General features: G+C 44.9%; 1 protein-coding gene across 1 annotated transcript; it reads left to right on the top strand.

Moving 5' to 3' along the window:
- The first annotated feature begins 1,052 nt into the window (after positions 1 to 1,052).
- On the top strand, positions 1,053 to 22,751 carry smad3a (SMAD family member 3a). Its single transcript, XM_056607554.1, has 8 exons — positions 1,053 to 1,745; positions 15,965 to 16,158; positions 16,543 to 16,677; positions 17,550 to 17,675; positions 19,290 to 19,502; positions 19,989 to 20,126; positions 20,308 to 20,452; positions 22,401 to 22,751. Exons 1-8 carry the CDS (start codon positions 1,543 to 1,545, stop codon positions 22,522 to 22,524), a joined length of 1,278 nt encoding a protein of 425 aa, XP_056463529.1. The 5' UTR covers positions 1,053 to 1,542; the 3' UTR covers positions 22,525 to 22,751.
- Positions 22,752 to 23,202: the final 451 nt, after the last annotated feature.

Raw genomic sequence — 23,202 nt, 5'->3', positions numbered from 1 at the left:
CTGTCAATCTCTCTCTCGCTCTCTCTCTTTCTCTCTCTCTCTCTCTCTCTCTCTCTCTCTCTCTCTCTCTCTCTCTCTCTCTCTCTCTCTCTCTCGCTCTCGCTCTCGCTCTCGCTCTCTCTCCCTCTCTCTCTCTCTCTCTCTCTCTCGCTCTCTCTCCCTCTCTCTCTCTCTCTCTCTCTCTCGCTCTCTCTCCGCTCTCTCTCTCTCTCTCTCTCTCCTCTCTCTCTCTCTCTCTCTCTCTCTCTCTCTCTCTCTCTCTTTTCTCTGAGAGTTTTCTTGCATCCCACGCCATCTGATGCTGTGACTTCCTTTGTCATATCATCTCTCTCAAAGCCACGGTTAGGCTGTGTGTATACAAGGGAAGTGCGTCTGTGTTTGTGGGTGAGGGGAGAGAGAGCTCTATCCTGCTGCATATAGATCAGACATTTTGTGTGAGTCCTATAGGATAGGCCTAAGTCATTTGTAGTTCAACAAGCTGTGGCAAGTAAGATTTGTATACATGACATTGTTTCTTATCCAACTCCAGTGGCAATATAGTTGGGCCCCCCCAACTATATTATTTCTCTGTTGTGATAGTGGAGCCTCTTTACATTTCGACTGATAAACTTGCTAATAGGCCTACAAGTCAGAATGTTGTTGTTTTACTATATGTGAAGTACAATAATAGCAAAGAACGAAGCCAATGTGTGCACTTTTGTATCATGAACATGGCCAGATGAGTGGAATACATTTGATACCACAAATAATAGTGTATATTGTCTGTCAAATTAATCAAAGTTTTCTTGCAAATTTCTACCTGATATTTATTTACTAGACAAACAAATTATGGATATGAATTATAACATAACACTGTTCTATGCGCACTTGATTTAATGTTAACCAGTTTACTCCTACAAGCATTTAAACTGGCAAACCGAGCCACGGAAAGGATTGTGCAATGCTAACAGCGCATTGGGCCAGCTGTCTTCTCTTGGTCCAGCACCGGGATCCTTTTTTCAGTCTAAAGTCTGAATGGAGATGGCTGACGACAGTCCTGCACTTGCATTTGGAGCAGACTTTTAGCAGACTTCAGGCGGCGGATGACTCTGAATTGAACGCAACTTCGAAAGATAAATTATGACATAAGACAAAAAAAACAACGAAACAGACAACTGTTTTAATAGTATATCCATCCAAAGTATACAGTATATATCTCGTTTTAATGTGGATCGGAAGATTTCGCAACGTTTAGAGGTAAAAAAAAAAAGTGCAGGCAGTACTAGGTTTCTTCGCGGAGTAATCACAAATTCTGCTGGGCCAAATCACTCATGTCGTGTGGCTCTGCTGAGCTGAGCTGCACGCCACTCCGCAGACCGATCTCGGGCTGAAGTTGGGGTATTTCATTCGGGATGCATTTGTTTCACCAACGAGATTAGCAGACAATCGTTTGTTTCTTGTTGTACTTTTTTTTTTTTTTACTTACTATCCGCGTTACGTTAAACGGGGAAAAACGTAATCTGCGGATCTATCAATACTGAAAGGACTCAATCTGAACTCAAGATGTCAATCTTGCCTTTCACTCCCCCCATAGTCAAAAGACTTTTAGGTTGGAAGAAGGGGGAACAAAACGGCCAGGAAGAGAAATGGTGTGAAAAGGCGGTGAAAAGTTTGGTGAAGAAATTGAAGAAAACGGGGCAGCTAGACGAGCTGGAGAAAGCCATCACTACTCAGAACATCAACACTAAATGCATCACAATACCGAGGTATGGACTGAATGACTGACGTGTTGAACGTGACTGTTTCTGTTAAGTTGGCATGGCCATCGTCGGCTGTAACGTTGAACCATCTCTTTGTAAAATACTACATTTCTACGAAAAAATGAAACCCAACGTTTACTCGACTTGTTCTTAAGGCTGACAGTGACAGCATCTCCACTGCGGTCAAACAATAGCCTGAAGTTGTTTTCATCCAGCATGCAATCACTCACTCAGTAGATGTATGATCGACGGTTATTGAAGCTTAATTTATGTGTTATAGTTAAACTAGTAGCATAATTACTTGTAGTAAACGGCTAGCAGGCTACACGGCCGAGCTAAGTACACTAGTAGTGTAATCCTGTATCGTTCTAGATGTCCTGATGTTTGTCACATTTTGACAACTGGTATTTTACTTCCTTTCTTTATATCGAAGTCACGCACAGCCCGACAGGTGCCCCTCGTGTTTTTTAATTTCACAGATTACTGCACATTACTTTGCACTCTTCATTACACATAATTTGCAATGATAAGAATGGTAGCCGAAGTTACATAATGAGTGATTTAATCTGCGTGAGTCTCATAATTCTTGTCTGCGGAACTTGCCTGGTCTTTCACTTGTTTTTGCTTGGATTGATGCCAGCCAATCAAGGCTCTGTTCACATCATAGACTTATGAAATATGAAATGACTGCATTGGCCCAGTTCAAATCATCAAACTGTTTGCTGGCTGTTCCTGCTCTCCAGTGCTGAACTGTTGACAAAACAAATTGACGGCTGCCAAGTGGTTCTGTAAACACAGATGTGTGTATCCGCATGGAACATCCTTTAGTGTGCAATTTTATTCTCCACGAGTCAAGCTGCATGTCTTCTCATGGGGTGCAGATGTGGCATTTATAAAGTCTTTCACAGGACACCTAAATAAAGTAGGTCATAGCACTACACATGACAATATTTTAACCTATTGACAGTTCTCCACCTTCCATGTGGTGTACCGACCATGTTATTAAGGTTAGAACTTCATCATATGTAGGATCATCTTTTTTTTGTCAGTAACAAGCACCTCAGAATCTCACTACCATGAATTGGCACCACGTTTGACTGGGTGTAATTCAACCCCATGGAGTGCCGGACCACTCCCACATTCTTGAGCCACAAGTGTTGAGCGTATCACACTGTGTGCAGGTCTGAACTGGTATCCAGAGCTTAAAGCTACCCAGAATATTAAACGTTCACCTCACTCCAGTTTCACATTTCCCGCTGCTACATTGTGGAGGTTAGGGCTGAAGAGATTACCCCCTGATATGAGTCTAATGACAATATTAGTGTCGCGGGAGGTCAGCCATTGCTCAACAAGTACACCATCTGTATTAATGGCAGCATGGTAAGGACTTTATTTTAACGGGGCCTTGTATAATCCCAAACAAGGATTGGGAAATCAGAAGCACCAAAATATGCATATATTATACACAACATGTACAGGAGCATGAATTGATCTATTTCGAGTACTTGAGCCCAGACCTATTTTTGAGGCTTGTGTAGCCAATGCTACTATCAACTAGCGTATAAGGCAGGCGGTGGGATAGCAGCTGACAGCCAACTAGCCTGTTGAGGCCTGCTAATGGGCCCCCTGATGGCCTCTATGAACTCCCCAGTGCGGCCAATCACCTGCTGGAGAGAGAGAGAGAGAGAGAGAGAGAGAGAGAGAGAGAGAGAGAGAGAGAGAGAGAGAGAGAGAGAGAGAGAGAGAGAGAGAGAGAGAGAGAGAGAGAGAGAGAGAGAGAGAGAGAGAGAGAGAGAGAGAGAGAGAGAGAGAGAGAGAGAGAGAGAGAGAGAGAGAGAGAGAGAGAGAGAGAGAGAGAGAGAGAGAGAGAGAGAGAGAGAGAGAGAGAGAGAGAGAGAGAGATCTCTGGTACTGCAGCAGTGCAGGAGGTTCCTCATTGAACAGGTCAATGATAGTGTGTGCTGGTAGCCTGGCAGACCCAGCTGAGACTCTTTTTAAAGGGGATTAAATGCAGGCTGGCTGAAGAGGCCTTGTGAAGAGTGATCAGTGCTTCCAATGGATGGAACATTCCTGGCCATATGATGAATCAGAAATCGTGTTGAAGATCGGCATGGGATTCGAATGCAGATCCATGAGGGTTTTTTCATGGAAGCTGGTTGTTGTTTTTATTCATGTAGTCAATGTCCTCTAATACGATGATGTTTACGCAACAAAACAAACTAAGCTCTGCTCGTAGTCCATGGATGAAACCCTAACCCTAACGCTACTATAAAGAATGTTTAGCCTAGTTTCAGTAAGGCCACTTCAGAAAAACAAGGATTCTTGGTATGAGCCGTGGAAACGCCCATCAAATAGATTTAACAGCTGCAATAGTCAGAAGCAATGTAATCAGTTAGCACGGTGGGCGATAATAGCTAACACGCTGTGTGTGTGTGTGTGTGTGTGTGTGTGTGTGTGTGTGTGTGTGTGTGTGTGTGTGTGTGTGTGTGTGTGTGTGTGTGTGTGTGTGTGTGTGTGTGTGTGTGTGTGTGTGTGTGTGTGTGTGTGTGTTAGGTATGTGTGTGTTAGGGTTAGGTATGTGTGGATGAGTGTGTGTGTATGTGTGTGCATGTGTTTGTGTGTGTGTGTGTCTTTGTGCGTGTTTGCTGTTATTTTATCAGAAATCATAAAATGTGTAGTGTGTTACCCAATGCAAAGAAGGCGATTTTATAGTAATGAGGTCAATAGAAGGTTTACTTTTTGAAATAGTAAGTGAATGTAAAATGAAGGCTGAAATGTCAAGTCTCATTCACTCAACAACAAGCAATTGTGGCTTGTGTTGTGGCCCTGCTGTCTCTCATGCTGTTGCTTTTTCTCTCTGAACCTATTGCTGAGCCTTTGCCGGTTAGGCAAACACTGGTGTGCCCAGTGCTTATCTAACAGTCATACAAGTGGGCCTCAGCTTTGTGTTTGAGAGATAGATGTGATGTGGTATTGCCTGCAATGGTCAAGCTTGACGACTAATGATGACTAACACACAACTTCCCTTCTGTTGTCAAGGAGCCTAGTTGTTGTAAGTTGCTTTCTAACAGAAGCCCTGTCTAATATCATATCTCATGTCTACATTAAAAAGGCCTTTTGGTCTTTATTCTGACCGCACTTTGGTCCGAAAACCTGGGAATACAGATGCGATAATCAGGGTGTGTGTGTGTGTGTGTGTGTGTGTGTGTGTGTGTGTGTGTGTGTGTGTGTGTGTGTGTGTGTGTGTGTGTGTGTGTGTGTGTGTGTGTGTGTGTGTGTGTGTGTGTGTGTGTGTGTGTGTGCGTATGGTGTTTGTTCCTGTATCCCACACACCCACCCACCAGGAATAGTACATTCTACACACCTGTCTCTACACACCTAACTGTCTCTCCTCTCTCTCTCTCTCTCTCTCTCTCTCTCTCTCTCTCTCTCTCTCTCTCTCTCTCTCTCTCTCTCTCTCTCTCTCTCTCTCTCTCTCTCTCTCTCTCCTCTCTCTCTCTCTCTCTCTCTCTCTCTCTCTCTCTCTCTCTCTCTCTCTCTCTCTCTCTCTCTCTCTCTCTCTCTCTCTCTCTCTCTCTCTCTCTTCAAACTGCCTGGTAGGCCTCCTCCCTGGCTCCCCTCCAGGGAGAAGGTCTGGTCTTGTTCCCAGGCCTCCCTCAGGCGTTCAGGCTGCAGTCTGATTCACCTGACTGCCTGTCCCCTCAGGAAGGGTGCAGAGGGAAACTCGGGCAGGAATGGAAAGATGGGAGGGACATAATAATTGTAGAGTCGTCTGCATTAATGGAAAGATGGAGGGGAGTAGAGGGAGACTGCTGGAGATGTGTGATTCGATATGGATTTCCCATTGCAGGAGGGCATTGTCGGTGTCATTGAAGACGTAGAAATAAAATGAGACAAGAATTTTACATGGTATTGATGGGTTCATTTATTGATGTGTTGCAACGCGATTATGCAATGGACCTCTTTATGTAATGTTGGCTATTTTCATCTGGTGAGTTATGAGAGCATTACAAATAGCTCTGCGATGAGAGATGAATATTCACCAGGGTAGACAAAGAAGGAGTGAGTACAGCACTTTCATGTATCAACCAAAAGGATCTGTATGAAATGCATTAAAGTCGCCGTTAAAACAATCCATGTCAAACAAGCTTCATCTGATGAGCCTGCTTAGACACCACTCACTAAAACCAAACAATCTAATAAAAAAAAGGGTTCACTAACATTTCTAGGAAGCCTTAACTGATACCTTTCATCCGAGCTCAGCATTCTTCACTTCCTTTTCAGAAATGGCCAGTAGCTCTTTCTTTTAGTAAGTATTCAGAATTCAAATTTCCCCATGAGTCAGAACCAATCCACCCCAGATCGGTAGCCATGGTGGAGGCCCCAGCCTCCAGCACGGCTACTCCCCAACTACATTGGTTTCTGATATTGAATAAACAGGCCCATTACATTGGTGAGTAGACCGCAGGCTTGGGTGGGATCACGGTACGATATCGGGGTGTTTAGAAATACCAAAGGTATGATTCAATACCGCCAAAAATACAAATTTTCTTCTTTCTATTCCACTTTTAACCGACATCTTATGTATATTTTTTATATTTTGATATGGATTTTGGCCACATTTTGAAGCGGCATATATAAATAAATAGTTGCTATTAGTGGTAGGAGTCCTGTGTGTCTTGCAGTGTATATCTGCCAACACGGGCAGCAGCACTACTCTTTAGCCTCTTTTGGTCAATATTTCTACACTTGAGGCAATTTACAAAGTACCCTGCCCTAAACAATAGGTTAACTAAAATGCAGCTAACCCGGATACATCTCACGTTACAAAATGTCTGCAATGAATTAAAATCAGTGCTTAGAAGTGTATCCCGCTAGCTCTACAACAGTTACAACTTTCCATGTGTACATAAGTGGAAACTATAACTTTAAACAACACAAAAAACAAGCGATTATTGTTATATATTATCTTTGTTTTTTTACACAAAAATCATAATATACCGTACACCCCGGTGAAATTCAGTGAAGATATGATGGTATGGAATAAAAGATACCCCCCAAGCCTAGTAGACTGTTGCGGGCTTTGAACATGGTACACTACAGTCTAGCAGATAACAGAGATAGCACTGGTTGGTTTTCCAGCCTTGTCGGATGACGGTAAGGTAACATCATCAGGAACCTGCGGGTCTAGACGGAAGGAGTGTGTTTAGGCAGGACAGCGTAAAGTAAACGCACACAGACAATCAGACACGGACACTAACACGGGCACACACGGACACACACAAATGCAGACAACATATCCTGCCTCGGATAGCAGAGTGGTGTAGACAAACCAAAATCAATGCATAGTGTTTAGTAAAATCTGAAATTGGCCTTCCTGTACACAGACATTGAGTTACTGTATGAAAGAGGACAGAGCACAGGATTAGCCTCAGTGTAAAACTGCCAACAGATCAGAGTGCATTGCCTTGCTCGATGGACACTTGGTAATTATGAAATTGGGTAATATTATGGAATTACAACTCTTCTCCTGTAAGACATAAATAAAGTTTGTTTAGTCTACAGATTGATGAAAAGAAGATGTCCGTCCCCGAATGAATTCCATCTCTAGAATAATTAGACTCCTTCTCTCACTTTGTCAGTCACTCATTTATACACTCCTCATTGAACCAGTCACTTGAACATACACACACCCACTCACAGCCACACACACACTCACTCAGTGCATGGTGTCCTCGGTGAGTCATGGTAGACAGAAACGCGATACAGGGAAGGTCACTGAGGGGTTGTGTGTGTCGTCTGTCTGTCTGTCTACGTTTGTTGGTCTGTGGTTGTAATGGCAGGGAATTCTCCTGTCTGGTCTGTATCGGCTTTCATTCATTGTTTGATGTGCCTGACAGAAAGTAGATAGACCACCGCATGCTGTCTGAAAGTGTGATACACGACTCCTTTGAATTCCAGAAGGTAAACAAGAATTGAGGTTGGCTGTTGTCTGGTTGCACACCCTCTTTGATTTCATGTTAATTATGACCACATATTTTGTGAAGCTTGTTCAGAAATCTTTAACAACAAATAAGATCAAACATCTCAAATGTATGTATCCATTGATGCAGCACTTCAATGAAGTACTGTCATAGATGTCAGTGTCAGCCAAATATGCGGTTTTATAATGAAGAGGGGTCTGACGGGATCTCCATTCAAGAGCTGAAGTGCAACAGCAACATACCTATCAGGTTGTGAAGTACATCCCACACCCAGCAGTAGGGAAAAGCACCTAAAAGGACTTCACTTCAAGGAATAGAACAGGCTTAAACACATTTACATTGAAATGAATGTCTCCCATCGATTTATTATTTATTCCAATGCCAGTTGTGCATTGTAAAGTGCAATTTTTTTGTGCTGGAATTCGGGTACCTTTTACTTTTTGGGGATAAACAAAAAAAAGTCCCAATAAAAAAAAAGAAGCCTTTCACAGATTTGCATTTTGTTATGCAGCAGTCGCTGAGGATAGTAAGTGTACAGAGACTTGGGTTCTGCGTTGTACTTCCCCAATAGCCTAAAACACTGTAGGCCGATCAACTATGGCCTACAGCTGTCTATTACAAGCTCTATGTAATATATATTGCATAATAAAGAACAAGATATTTATTTTTTGTTGACAATAATAGCTATATATTCTGTTGGATTGTTTGAAAAATTAGAATTAATCAGGATCTAATATAGAATAGATTAATTTGCATAACTTTTCTTTGATGTCGTCAAGTAAAAGTAAATATCACTTTTAGGGTTGAGTGTGTACGTTGTGCGTGTGTGGGGTGTGTGTATACGTGTGTGTGTGTGTGTGTGTGTGTGTGTGTGTGTTGTATTTGTGTGTGTGTGTGTGTGTGTGTGGGTGGGTGGTTAGTCAGCCCAGAGGAATGTTTTCCCTGCCTGCTGAAGCCTTGGCCTGGGTGTGGGCTGCTGTTTGCTCTGGGGACGAAGGAGAGGGAGGTGGTGGTGGTGGTGGTGGTGGTGGTGGTGGTGGTGGTGGTGGTGGTGGTGGTGAGGCTGCCAGAAAAGGACACGTTTCTCCCTCCACTTGGCCCTTGGTTTCTTACTATCTGTGGGGGAGCATACACACACAGATACACATAGACACACACACATGCATACACGCACACACATACTCATAGAGTCTCATCCAGTAGACAACAAGCATGCCTTTGTTTTCTGTTCTGCTGGCGGGTACTGCTAGCTGCTGCTGCCCCAGTGCTTGCTTGGCCACAGCTGGAGTGAGTGTGTGTGTGTGTGTGTGTGTGTGTGTGTGTGTGTGTGTGTGTGTGTGTGTGTGTGTGTGTGTGTGTGTGTGTGTGTGTGTGTGTGTGTGTGTGTGTGTGTGTGTGTGTGTGTGTGTGTGTGTGTGTGTGTGTGTGTTAAACAACCGGACATGAAGGATGGGGATTTAAACCTTGGATAAGAGATTTGTTTGTCTCATTTCTGATAACTTGTCTGTGTAATGTGACAGCTTTGTTTGATTCCGGAAATGATAGATGGCAGGTCAATGCCATCCAACAGGAGGAGACAGGTGTGTGTTTGTGTCTGGTAATGAATAATCAGTAGGTTTTGTTACATGGGGAGCTACATAGATAATACACCATCATTCCAGCATAATGTATTTCTTTCCAGGTAGCTATGGGATAGATTCATAGGCAGCAAAAATAAATTTAAAATAGAAACGATATGTATTTTATTCCACATTGTGTTGTGCTGGTGCATAGCAGGTTCTCACAACCTTTTTCAAAGTTTAGTCTCTGATCTACTACTACCTAGCATGTCATGTGATCTGCATGAAATTAAGACCAGAATAACTCGTAGTACCAAGTCATATTTTATTTGTAGAACAAAAGAGAATCCTGTTGATGTTACAACTTCCCAGAATATTGCAAACCTGTCTTTTACGGAAGGTCCCTAAATTACGAAGCACAGATATTTCATAATTTCAACAATGTGATCACATTGAAACCAGATTAGGAATCTGCCGATTTGACTGAGCCACGTAAGAAGAAGAAAAACAAACGTGCCCTTCCGGTTCTGGACAGCTCAACAACATGGAGTGTTTACTCTTTCATTCATTGATATTATTTTCATCTAGCGGCTCTGTTATCTGCTTCTCTGCTTCTCATTTGCGCAGTAACAGCAAGATGAACAAGTCTTTCATCGGGTCCCCAACTGTGAGACGTTGATCTGGATAACCTCTCAAGGTTTCTTCTTTCATATCACCCCCGCCTCCTCCGCGACACACGTACCCTTCCCCCTTCCCGGGTTGAGGCACACACTCCAGGGAGATGATATCACCTGTGGGCCAAAGTCTAACTTTCTTTCACACAGTTCTTCCCTTAACTACCCCCCTATACAAGAGTAAAAATCTGATTGCTTTTCCAGAGAGAGAGAGAGAGAGAGAGAGAGAGAGAGAGAGAGAGAGAGAGAGAGAGAGAGAGAGAGAGAGAGAGAGAGAGAGAGAGAGAGAGAGAGAGAGAGAGAGAGAGAGAGAGAGAGAGAGAGAGAGAGAGAGAGAGAGAGAGAGAGAGAGAGAGCTGGAATGCATATCCAAGCTATTAGACTCAATAGAGAGACTTATAGTGTAACCCTGTTTTGAAATCTGTGTTAAAGGCAGACCACCAAAAATGCAGTGGATAGTTACTTATTTTTCCTGTGTCATGTGTTGAGATAAAACCCAATATTGATATTTGGTCTTTTCCATCCCAGGCCTGTTTAGATGAAAAACGAAAAAGATTTGCTTCAGTACAACAGAAGTCAACATCATTGTTAGGTTTGGCTACATTTCCTCTTCATACCCCATCCACTTCCAGCACTGTATGGATGATACTGGTGGCTGATTTGAACCCAGTTGAGCACTGCCCCGTATTTCTGTCTGAATGTCGTCTGAACTACCTTCGCAGACCCCATCACTGAAACAACACTCGATTCTCTTCATATCGATCCATCGATCCCTTCCTTTGCTCTTCTTTGCTCGGTGGGTTCCTCAACACTTTATCATCGATGTTTGTCACCTGGTTCGGCAGGTTTCGACCGTCTATCATGTAAACGGTAGACACACGATAAGGCCGTGGGCGGCTGGGCTGCCTGTCCGTGGGGAGCGCAGCGGGCCGGCCATGCAGACGTCTGTGAGTGCACACAAAAGCCCTCCTCCTGGGGGTTGGGGGGCCCGTCGCAAACACTCAGTCGGCCTGAGCTACTGAGCCAGTCTGTCATGTCTTTTGTCTGGCACCACCGTGCTCTTTCTTTATCTCTTTCACCACCCTGTATTGCCCCTCTCTTCCCCTTTTATACGGCCGTGTTGTTCAGGACCTTCTCCGCGTTGTAAAGCCAGAGGTTTGTGTGTGTGCACTCGTGGACCACGGTTACTCCACGCGGCTCCTCTAAATAGATGCTTTCATCAGAGGAACGCAATGGGTCTGTGGATAATAATATGCGTTGTCACATGTTTTCAATGTAACTTTTTAAGTTCAAGTTCATTTGTGTGTGTGTGTGTGTGTGTGTGTGTGTGTGTGTGTGTGTGTGTGTGTGTGTGTGTGTGTGTGTGTGTGTGTGTGTGTGTGTGTGTGTGTGTGTGTGTGTGTGTGTGTGTGTGTGTGTGTGTGTGCGCTGTTCTGCTTGGACCACAGCCAGCTTGAACACCCACAGTGTATGTGTGTGTGTGTCTGAAATTATGTAAGGCACACTTGAAATGGTTATTATTCCACACGCAAACAAACACAGATTAGACAGCTCAGTCTGGCTTTGCTTCAGAATGAATCTAAACATGAATACAAAATTGTACTATCCTCTTCTGCCCCCCTTCCTTTTCCTATGTATGTATTTAATTTCCAAGACAGCTCAACTATTAATTGAACAACCGTTTTGTAACTGGACTCCTACTTGCGAGCACTGAGGCTGTCACACTTATAGTTGCACAACTACACGTCAGAGTGGGAAATTTGGAAGCTGTGTGAAAGAGACAGAGATGGAGGCAGAGATGAGGCGCAGGTGAAGCTAATGTTTAGGGGCATGAAACGATGAAGTCCACACATTTCCCCAAAGAACTTTGGGGAAATTCCCCATTGAATTTTCCATTGAATTTGAGCATCAACTCACATGACAGAATAACATGAAAGCTTTGGACTGGGCTCCAGAATCAGAGGGAGGCTCGCTCTGCATGGCATTATTGTATCGCTACATGGTTACCAGCTTTAGACTATTACATTTACATTCACATTTAGCAGACGTTTTTTTCAAAAAGCGACTTACTTCATACACACATTCACACACCGACGGCGGCGTTGACTATGCCAGCTCATCGGAAGCAGTTAAGGTTAGGTGTCTTGCTCAGGGACAACCCGGCACCCAGCTAGGAGGAGCCGGAAGTTGAACTAGCAACCTTTCAGTTACGAATCAATCCATTTACATCCTGAGCTAAGCCGACACCATACTCCGGGGTAGAAATATAGATTGGGACAAACCGTGTCCGTTTCAGAGTGCTACAAACACTGATAGGGACTCTGGGTGTGGCGCGAAGGGGAGCAGAAGCTCTGGTGGCTTGTATGGCTTGAGGGAGTGGGCCGACTGGGGCAACCTTGGAAGACCAACATTTCTTGGCCTTCTCGGTAACACCAACGTGTAACACACACACATACATACATGCGCACAAGCACACACACACACACACACACACACACACACACACACACACACACACACACACACACACACACACACACACACACACACACACACACACACACACACACACACACACACACACACACACACACACACACACACACACACACACCACACACACACGTGCGCGCAGGCGCCAGGCCAGCCGGTTGCATTCAGGTCAGAGTTCTTTACCCTCTGCATCCCCTCGCCACATAACTGGAACCCTTGGAAGTCCTGGGCTCCCAAGGTCCATAAAGCATGTTCAAAGACAGTGAGACTCCTGCCTGCTGCATAACCAGTGAGAGAGAGTCCCATTGGTGGCTGCTCTGACCAATAGGAAGGCTTCAACGGGACCGCTGGGTCCAAGCTCTGGGTGAGCTACTGCATGCTCAGGCCTGGTGGCATGATAGGAATGGCTGTGTTTGTGTGTGTGTGTGTGTGTGTGTGTGTGTGTGTGTGTGTGTGTGTGTGTGTGTGTGTGTGTGTGTGTGTGTGTGTGTGTGTGTGTGTGTGTGTGTGTGTGTGTGTGTGTGTGTGTGTGTGTGTGTGTGGTTGCATGCGGTATGGGAACAGACTAGTATTTCAGTAAAGGTTCCCTCCATCAACACTACCCAGGGCAATAAATCTCTGCTATAAAGGCAGACGTTTGAATTGATAGCACTGGCAGTGTCTGGACATGTCCCTGGGTACCGGAATATGTGTTCTGTGTGAAGTACTTGGTTCTGCTTCAAGTTTACAAGGAAAATGTGTTAGGCTTTAAAATCTAAAAGTTCCAATATGAATGTGGCAAAGTTAACCATTTTAAATGCACCCCAAAAATATAAAGCCAGGTGGTGCGCTTATGCACAGTTGAAATCGATTGCCTCATTCGGTTGAGTCACTACTGAACAATCGCAATCCCAACATTGCTCTCCAAATATTGCATTTCATTGACGTTCCACTCTTGGAGATTGTGATACTTTGCTTTAGCAAGGAAATGAAAGGAGAGGAAGGGAGGGAGGAAAGGAAAGCAGTAGGATGAGGTGACATTGAGGTATGTTCTTGGTGTGACCATGCCAAATCTAGCGCCACGTAACACCTACCGAGCAGTAGGCCTGGCAGGTCTCTGTGACACATCAGTGTTGTTTTGCTTTCTCTCCCTTTCCCTCTCTCCGGAAAATAGAGAATGTCCCAGCTCTCACTGTCAGAGCCTGGAGGGTAAAAACTAGGCCTTACTGTGTTCATTGATTTGTTATGGTCAGCCCCAACCCTTCAAATCAAATCAATCAGACCACATATGCCCTCTGTGGCTTAAATCCTACTGCAACTACTATTTTCATACTAGTTTCAACCGGGCCAGTATGTTGTTACCCTAGCATATGTATATTGTGTTTCAAGAGAAGAAAAGTCAACCTTTATCTTCCATGTTTATAAGCCATTCCTTTGTGCGGTTCTAGTGTCTGTTTAGAGGTTTAAGAAAATATCAGGCAACCTGCCACAGGGCCATACTTCTTCTGTGCATGCGAAAAAGGTTTAGGTGTGTATCATTTGTTTGGGATAATGTTATGTTTCATCTTTTCTCATGAATCATGTGTTTTTCTCTCTCTGCTGCTGCTTCTTCACTGATTTCCCACATCAATATTGGCGTGTTCACAATAGGCTGTCGAAAACAATATAGTCACTGCGATGTCCGGGCGCTTTGTTTTATGATGGCAGGAGTTTCCTATTTTTTTCCATGACCTTGTGGACCTGCTTGAGCGTTCAAACAAATGTGCTTTATCCCTCCCAATCTCAGCACGTCTTGCTTCGAAGCGGCTCATCTTGAAATAAACCGTAAGCTGGAGGCAATAGCCTATTTTACCATAACCAAATATGAACAGACACCAAATATTGAAGTCATCATCCAAAGCAGTGTATTGGAGCCCAATGTTGCACTTTTTTTTGGTTGTGAACTGGCCATTTTTGTTTCGCTTACCCACTCAAAGAGCCCACTCTTGCCCTTATTAGCTCCACGACATCAAAGATCCCCTGCCATGAAAATAGTAAAGGACACAATTTCTCTGATGGAAAGACAATAGCTGCCACAGATTTTTGCTGCGGAAGTGTGAGTGTTTGAGTATTTACATCTGTCCAGCCTCTGACATTTGTCCTTTCAAAGGGCTTTCGCCTTATCCTTTGATCTTTGATCCATTTTTGTCTGTGTGTTGTTACATAAAAAGAATGAAGGATTATTTTTTTCTCATGGGAGAGTGATTGGTTTTGGCAGTCAATTTGTTGCCGATTGGACCGACTCAATCTCTTATATTTATTCCCCCGACAAATTGGCTAAGATTAATATATATGATTCATCAGCCCAAAATAGTTGTTTCCTGTGGCATCTAACCAAAAGTTTGTGAAACCCTGATTTATTTTTCAAGGTCCGCCCAGCTGTGGGTCACAGCTTGGCGACCCACAGCTGGGCAACCCGTGGAAAAACTGGTTGTGTCAAAGCCTTGGGCTTTAAACAGTAGGGATGGGCATTTGAAGGCATAACAAGTTGAAGTTCTCCCGTGATCTGGCCTTAACTAAACAAAGGTATTCATTTTCAATCTATTAGTCAAATAAATAAGGAAATCAAATCCAATTTCTTCAATTTATTGAGCATTTTAGAAGGAAAAAAACACTCAAAAATCAGTATGCTGAATCGAAACAAGTTGAACCGAAACCATCATTTTTGACAAGATTATGAAAGAACAGTATTGTGTACTTAAGGCACAAACTGAAATTAGATTAAAGTAAATTTAAGGCACAAACTGAATAGATTCAAGTAACTGAAGCACAACAGCAAAACGTAAAAGTACTGGTGGGCTTGGATATCAACAGAACTCCACTTGCAGCGCATGGGCCTGCCTCGCATTACGTACATGACAGAACATCAACAAAAATATATTATGTGTAAGACGGAAATACAGTGTCTAAAACATTTCCAGTTAACAAAACACATAAGCCCCCCCACTGCACACTCATTGTTGTAAAAAAAAATGAGCATATCTACGTACTCGGGGGGATAGGCGGATGCGGAGGTGATTTACAATCAAGCCCGCCGTGGAAAAGACTTTCCGCTGGAACAGAGGTTGCCGGTATAGACACGTATTCCAAGTATTAAATGGCATTAGTATACACGTTTAATGAACAATATGTAATTAATTAAGCTAATGAATATATTTAATTAACTTTAGGCAAAAATTAAAAAAATATATATAATCGAATATTCTAATAACCGTGGCCATCCCTATTAAACAGTAGTTAAAAGACCTTTTGAAGAACCAAGCCTGCTACTGTGCCATACCTCAGGGTTAAAAATATGCATTTCAAGGAAAGCGTAGACGCACCTTTGAATCCCCTCTCCGGATCCAAAGGTCTTCCCTTTTTTTGCATTTTTAAGGTGTAGAAATCACTCTGCTGTACCTCACGAGTTATTCAACAAACAGTGATTCTATCTATGTATGGATGGCCCCCGTGGTGCTTGGTCCTCATGGTCCCTGTGGTTGTTCCGCTCTCCGCAGGTCACTGGATGGCCGCCTGCAGGTGTCCCACAGGAAGGGCCTGCCCCACGTCATCTACTGCCGGCTCTGGCGCTGGCCCGACCTGCAGTCGCACCACGAGCTGCGGGCCGTGGAGCTGTGCGAGTACGCCTTCCACACCAAGAAGGACGAGGTGTGCGTCAACCCCTACCACTACCAGAGGGTGGAGACCCCCGGTACGCCCCCCCCCCCCCCCCCCCCCCCCCCACACACACCCACTTCACCACCTCCAATCGTTCTGCATCCTCATGTTGTTGCTTGGCGTTTCAGTTATTTCTGAGTGAATTCAATCTCTGACGGCCTCTTGGGAATCGCCAGTCATCAAAATTACTTTATTTTGCCACCAGCACCAACCTCTGATCTCGAATTGCATTGGAGTTTGTTTTCACATACCGTAGCCAATCAAAAATGGGGATCAAATGAATTAATGTTTAACCCATAATGTTTGGATTTGCAATCTTATATTTTCCCATCTGTGAGTATGTTTCAAATGTCAAACTAGTGTAAAGCCATGCTGACCTCTCCTGTTGTGCTTGTTTGGGGTACGTTGAACTGTGCAGTGCTTCCTCCGGTGCTGGTACCCCGACACACGGAGATCCCGAGCGAGTTCCCTCCGCTGGATGACTACAGCCACTCCATCCCAGAGAACACCAACTTCCCCGCTGGCATCGAGCCCCAGAGCAACTACATACCAGGTACCCGCAGCGGAGAGCCCTCTCTGGCCAGACCGACACTGGAACCGCCCCTCACGTACACGCCAGCAGAGGGGTGACCCCAGCGGTGGATGTTGCCAGTTTACTGTATACTGGCCTCCGTTTTAGACCGCTGTTCCAGAGCGCCTGAGGCCTTTGCACAGGAGTGTGGTTTGATAACATGTTGGCCGCATTGACGTATCTCTCCCTTTATTTAAACATGGTGGACAATGGACCAAAACAAACATTTTCACTGCTGCAAGTTCAACTTTAGTTTTTTAACCAGTTCCCAGAAAGTGCAGCATTATGATTCATGAGTCTCTCTCTGGGTGAAATATAGTCCCTGGAGTTGATGTTGTTTTCGGTTCTCCAACACCTGGCATAACGTGGGCGTGATCACCCCCTCTCTGCACTAGCAATAGCCAGACGGCGTCACGTCTCTGCTCCTTCTAGCGTTGGGAACGGCCCGGTTTGAGAATGTTTTCTTGTGATTACTTTTGAAAGCAGTACCATCTTTGATCTGAACTAGGCTTTAGACTCACTGAATAAACCAAATGACAGAAAGCAAAGCTCGGTTATGATATCGGCGAGTTTGAAATGAGTATATTTGCTCAGCTGCCCACCTTCCTGCACAAGGACACGGCTAGATTTCTTATTTCTCATTCAAAGTTAAGCAATACAATCTCAAACCATCTCTCCGTATCCTCTTTTATGTGGCGAGTCGACCGACCGACCTCTAAAATTTAGAGTTCATGACAGTAACAAATGCTTATTGCCAGATTCCCGGTTAATACTTGTGCCGTGGGCACCGAGCCGAGGTTTGATCAATCTGTGAGTGTCAGCTGAATCTGTCGTGTGTGTGTGTTGTGTACCAGAAACCCCCCCGCCAGGCTACCTGAGTGAGGATGGGGAGGCCAGCGACCACCAGATGAACCACAGCATGGACACCTGCTCCCCTAGCCTGTCCCCCAACCCAGTCTCCCCCACACAGAACAGCCTGGGTAAGGGACCTCCTCACTGTACAGCACCAAGACGCTTTGGGAGTCATGTGACTTACGACGCTGCACACACTGCGAGCCTGCTTATCTATTGATTTAATATTTCAACATGTTGCATCCTCTTTTGAGCAGTTTAACATTTAAGTTGAGGTTTGAGTGCTCTGTCGGAGACCTCCATTGTTTTTATTTGAAGGCAAAAAAACGTAGTTGATGACCCCTGTAGGGTGGTTTTATTTGCTTCCACTAAGCCCAGGTTTATGGCTCGAAAGTTGCGGAAGCAAAGATCAAGATACTCGTAATAATCGTTTCTACTGCTGGACCCAACGAGGCTGCTGAGTACAAAAGTCTCTAGTTTCATGTGACGATGACGTTTAAGGTATGGCCAGTAAAAATGTCCTTCGGGACAGTATTTTTCAGACCCGCAAAATATGGCAAAATATGTGTGTGTGTGTAAGCTGATGGCAGGTGATGAAAGGGACATCTGCCTTTCCGGCACTGCATGAGCCCCAACCCCCCCCCGCTTCTGGCGAGCCACGATACTATGTCAGCCTACTTCTAACGCCAGCACCACTATTATACTTCCATTATACTCCTTAGAATAATAATACTAAAAATAATATCCTCCACTTATTCTGCCAGGACAGGAAAGTCACCAGGGGGTGGGGGTAATAACAAAGAACACAGCTGTGTTCCACACGGCTCCACCGACCAGACTGTGCTGGACTTCAAAGCAAAGGCCAAATGGTGGCCTTGTTGATTTGCAGCGGACGAGGGGTGGGGGTTGAAGAGAAGCAAATGACCAGAACGGGGGATTGCATTGATTTTAACGAAAGCGGTTATGAATGAACCTGTAATTTTTGGTTTGGCGCTGGTGTCGGCCCAGTGCGGGTTTACTTTCCACATTTTGTATGGTATGAGCTTACTGGAAACGGTGTATAAGAGGGTTGTTAGTGGCGTAAATGAAGCGTTTCAGTGTCCTGCGCCTTAGTCCTTTCCCTTATATTCTTCCAGCTCTCTCTTTTTAGCCCCCAGTTCCCTCTGGTCCCTGCCATTTCTTTTCCTGACAATGTATTCCTGGAACTGTTGTCCCCCTTCTTCTTCTACTATATCTTCTACTTTTACATCAATCTAATCCTTAATCTTCAACTCTCCGCCTCCTCTTTGTATGTATTTTTTGCCTAACACAGTCCATTACGTATCCATTCTCTTCATTAACAAAGATATTGACATTGTTTAAATTTTAATTCCAGACTTCATTCCAGCCAAATATAATATACAATAGCAGCAAACAAGCAAAAATAGTAAAAACCAAAACTCATCGACGCATTCAGATAGCGGAGCCTCCAGATTGAGAGCGGTCGTGGTAAATGTTTTCAAAATAAGCAACTTTGTAAATTATACGGTGAAACGTAAATATTGTTGTGGGCAGTGTAAACCATGCTTTCCACCAAAGTGATTCAGAAGCAGACGACCAATCACGTCACTTACACAAATCCATTGATTAAGCTTGCCCTGAAGGCCTTACCACGGCGCCTGTGAGTGTCCCCTTCTGAAGATGGGCCTTGTGTCTTTGGGTGGACCAGGTGTGTGACTCCCTCTCCCCCTTCCCTCTCTCAGACCTCCAGCCCGTGACGTACTGCGAGCCGGCCTTCTGGTGCTCCATCTCCTACTATGAGCTCAACCAGCGCGTGGGCGAGACCTTCCACGCCTCGCAGCCCTCGCTCACCGTGGACGGCTTCACGGACCCGTCCAACTCGGAGCGCTTCTGCCTGGGCCTGCTTTCCAACGTGAACCGCAACGCCGCGGTGGAGCTCACGCGACGCCACATCGGTACGCGCCTCACAGGGTTACTTATTATTATAACAGTCCTTGTATCCAGTCACTTAGCTTAGTCACTTTAGCAAATGTGCAGTATTAGTATTAGAATATTAAATACTAAAACAATATTATTGCATAATTTTAGCCATGATAATAACCACAACTAGTTTGCTGTCTTCTTAAATCAGACCCCTACCCATAGCCATAGTTCACAAAGACACCTACCCATAGCCATAGTTCACAAAGACACCTACCCATAGCCATAGTTCACAAAGACACCTACCCATAGCCATAGTTCACAAAGACACCTACCCATAGCCATAGTTCACAAAGACACCTACCCATAGCCATCTAGTTAACTTAGACCCCTTCCCTCAGCCATCTAGTTAACTTAGACCCCTTCCCACAGCCATCTAGTTAACTCAGAGCCCTACCCAATACCATCTAGTTAAGCAATAGTGTGTGTGTGTGTGTGTGTGTGTGTGTGTTGGCCTGCAGGCCGCGGCGTGCGGCTGTACTACATCGGTGGGGAGGTGTTTGCCGAGTGCCTCAGCGACAGCGCCATCTTCGTCCAGAGTCCCAACTGTAACCAGCGCTACGGCTGGCACCCGGCCACCGTCTGCAAGATCCCCCCAGGTGAAGAGAAAGAGTGTGTGTGTGTACGTGTGTACGTGTGAACGTGTGAACGGTCTCAGATAGAGGATGTGAGATTGGGTGTCATGAGGACAGTAAAAGAGGAAGACAAAGAAAGTATGAATACATTGTTGTTCATTATTCTGTTATGCATGCTGTCCCCCCCCCCCCCCCCACCCCCCAGGCTGTAACCTGAAGATCTTCAACAACCAGGAGTTCGCCGCCCTGCTGGCCCAGTCGGTGAACCAGGGCTTCGAGGCCGTGTACCAGCTCACCAGGATGTGCACCATAAGGATGAGCTTCGTCAAGGGCTGGGGCGCTGAGTACCGGTAGGTCCTCGACAGGCTGTGTGAAGCCACTCAAACAGGATGGCTACCATGGACAGGTCAAGCAGCAGCCTTGGAGGCCCGTGTGTGAAGCACAGGCAGGGCAAAGCATGCAGTTCATCTAATGGCCTTTAGGTGGTTTGTGAATCAGAATCAGAATCACTTTTTCAGAATCATCTTATTGTACAGTACACAAGAGTAAAATTCTTAGGCTTGGTTCCTCAACATTCACGTAGCAGCAACAGTACAAGATAAAATAAATAAAGATAAGAAACTATATGAAAAGAAACGAAGTAAAAAAATATAAAGTGAGTATAAAAATAAATAAGTAAGTAGCAGCATCAATAATAATAAAAAGTAACTAGGTGTAATAAAGTGTGAAGTGTAGGGTGTTCAAGTGGTAGTGATAGCAGCCACAGGTAGGGTGATTGTGTGTGATTGTAATCAGAGTGACCCGCCATCATTCTAAGTCATCAGGAAGAAATGGGATATCATTCTCGTGCAAAAAGGTCAGCCATGTTTTTATTTGTTTGGTAAGGGTCTCTGTTGAAAGTTCGCCTCCAGATTATGTGCATCAAGTTTGGCCTTGGACTAAGTCCCGCCCTCAGTGTGCCAAATATGGATTCTTGCTGCTGCTTCCGAAAATCTCCAACAATAACGACGCTCCATAGAAGACATCCTCAAAATCAATCGATGACGTCCCGTACGCTACGTCCGTATATTTATTTGACAGCCTATGGAACCTGGGTCCTGACTGATAACAACTGGGGAATGACAGGAAAGCAATGAAAGTCAAACTTGGTATAGGCAACAGACTATCCTTCTAACACGCTTCACTTTGTTCATAATGAAATGCACACAAAACAATATATATATATATATAATATAATAATATATATAATGCACACATGAAAGCCAAACATGTTGGTTCACGGAATGGCTATGGAATGTGAATTACACAGAATTAAACAAAGCCAGTTGCTACAGAGCTTAAACACATGACAACCCCCAGTTCTCTTCCCAGCGTTAACTTGGATGAGTAAAGGCCCATTCACTGCTCTACCCTCCCTAACGCTATCAGCCTTGAGATCTGTGTGTATGTGTGTGTGTGTGTGTGTGTGTCGTGTGTGTGTCGGTTTGTTTTGTGTGTACATATAAACACAGACAGGGGGAAAAGCAAAGAGGGCCGATGAGTCATTTCCCACACTGTCCCGTGGCCAGAGCATCTGCAGATGCTCTGCTGCAATACAGGACACAACCAGCCCCACCGCCAGAGACAAGCCCAGGGATGTCTTAAACAAATACACGTGTGTGCCCGAACAACCGTGTCAGACTTTCCTTGTTCCGACCCCTCCCCTTTTCCACACCGTCAGACTTTACGATAGGGAGACGTGTGTGTGTGTGTGTGTGTATGTGTGTGTGTGTGTGTGTGTGTGTGTGTGTGTGTGTGTGTGTGTGTGTGTGTGTGTGTGTGTGTGTGTGTGTGTGTGTGTGTGTGTGTGTGTGTGTCCGATGAAAGTTTGCTCTCAGACCAGAAGTTTTCACCCTAGGAAAACCTTTTTTGTGCATGTGTGCGTATTGTATGCTTATGTGTATGCTTGCATATTTCTGTGTGTGTGTGTGAGCGCGTGCATGTGCCAGATTGCGATTGATTGTTTGTATGTTTCTCCTTGTTCATGGTTGAATGATGGAGACTGGAAGGTTGTGGGACGGCTAGATATTGGAGAGTTAGAGCGAAAGAGAGAGGGAGAGATTGAGAGAGAGATAGAGAGAGAGAGATGATATCCAGAGACCATTCTCCAGTCATGCCCAGGCCCAGTGCTTGCCTGTGGAGACAGTCAGGAACCAGCTTCAGGTTACTCGTCGTCTCTTGTTCCACTGCCGTCCCCAGCACCTCCCCCCCCGCTCATATGCTAACACTTTCTCTGCTGCTTCTCCGACCCCCCTCCAGGCGCCAGACGGTGACCAGCACCCCCTGCTGGATCGAGCTGCACCTCAACGGGCCGCTGCAGTGGCTGGACAAGGTGCTCACGCAGATGGGCTCCCCCAGCATCCGCTGCTCCAGTGTGTCCTAGGCTGCACCTGTCCTCCGCACGGCGCACACCTCCCCCCCTCCATGCACAGACTAAAACTGACCACGCACACACACACGCATGCACACACACATACACACACACACACGCGCACACACACATGCGCACACACACGCGCACACACACATGCACACACACCTGCACACACACACACACACACACACACACACACACACACACACACACACACACACACACACACACACACACACACACACACACACACACACACACACACACACACACACACACACACACACACCACAAGACCGAAATGTCTCCAGGAGGATGGAGAGTAAACAGTGCCCCTAACTCAGCCCACATCTCGATCTGTAACCCCTCGTTCTTATTTCCAGCTGTTGGTAGCACTTTTTCTTTTTCAATGAAACATGTCGTTTATGCCAAGGGGACAAGTGCATTAAGACGGTTTCATATTTTGCCCATATCCGTTTTTACCTGGCAATACATTTTTTTTTATATCGTCGATGTATAGTTTGAGAGAAGAAATTGCTCTGTTGTATTTCCCTCCGAAATGTTGTCATACAAATGTATGTTTTGTTAAAATTTCAAATTAAGTACATATTTATATATTTTTCAAACATGTATATACGTGTTTTTTTTACCGTCATGGATAGCGATGTACAGTATTGACATCTCTTA

The sequence above is a fragment of the Gadus chalcogrammus genome, chromosome 14 (assembly GCF_026213295.1).
Source record: "Gadus chalcogrammus isolate NIFS_2021 chromosome 14, NIFS_Gcha_1.0, whole genome shotgun sequence".
In the NCBI taxonomy this organism is placed as follows: Eukaryota; Metazoa; Chordata; class Actinopteri; order Gadiformes; family Gadidae; genus Gadus; species Gadus chalcogrammus.
Note: the sequence above shows the minus strand (reverse complement) of the source record. Positions and strands in the feature narration are given on the sequence as shown.

Excerpts from the sequence above, each read along its gene's own strand:
- smad3a (XM_056607554.1), top strand. The coding sequence starts at position 1,543 with ATGTCAATCTTGCCTTTCACTCCCCCCATAGTCAAAAGACTTTTAGGT. Across the intron at positions 1,746-15,964 it reads AAATGCATCACAATACCGAG|GTCACTGGATGGCCGCCTGC; the intron begins GTATGGACTGAA and ends CGCTCTCCGCAG. Across the intron at positions 19,503-19,988 it reads GCTCACGCGACGCCACATCG|GCCGCGGCGTGCGGCTGTAC; the intron begins GTACGCGCCTCA and ends GTTGGCCTGCAG.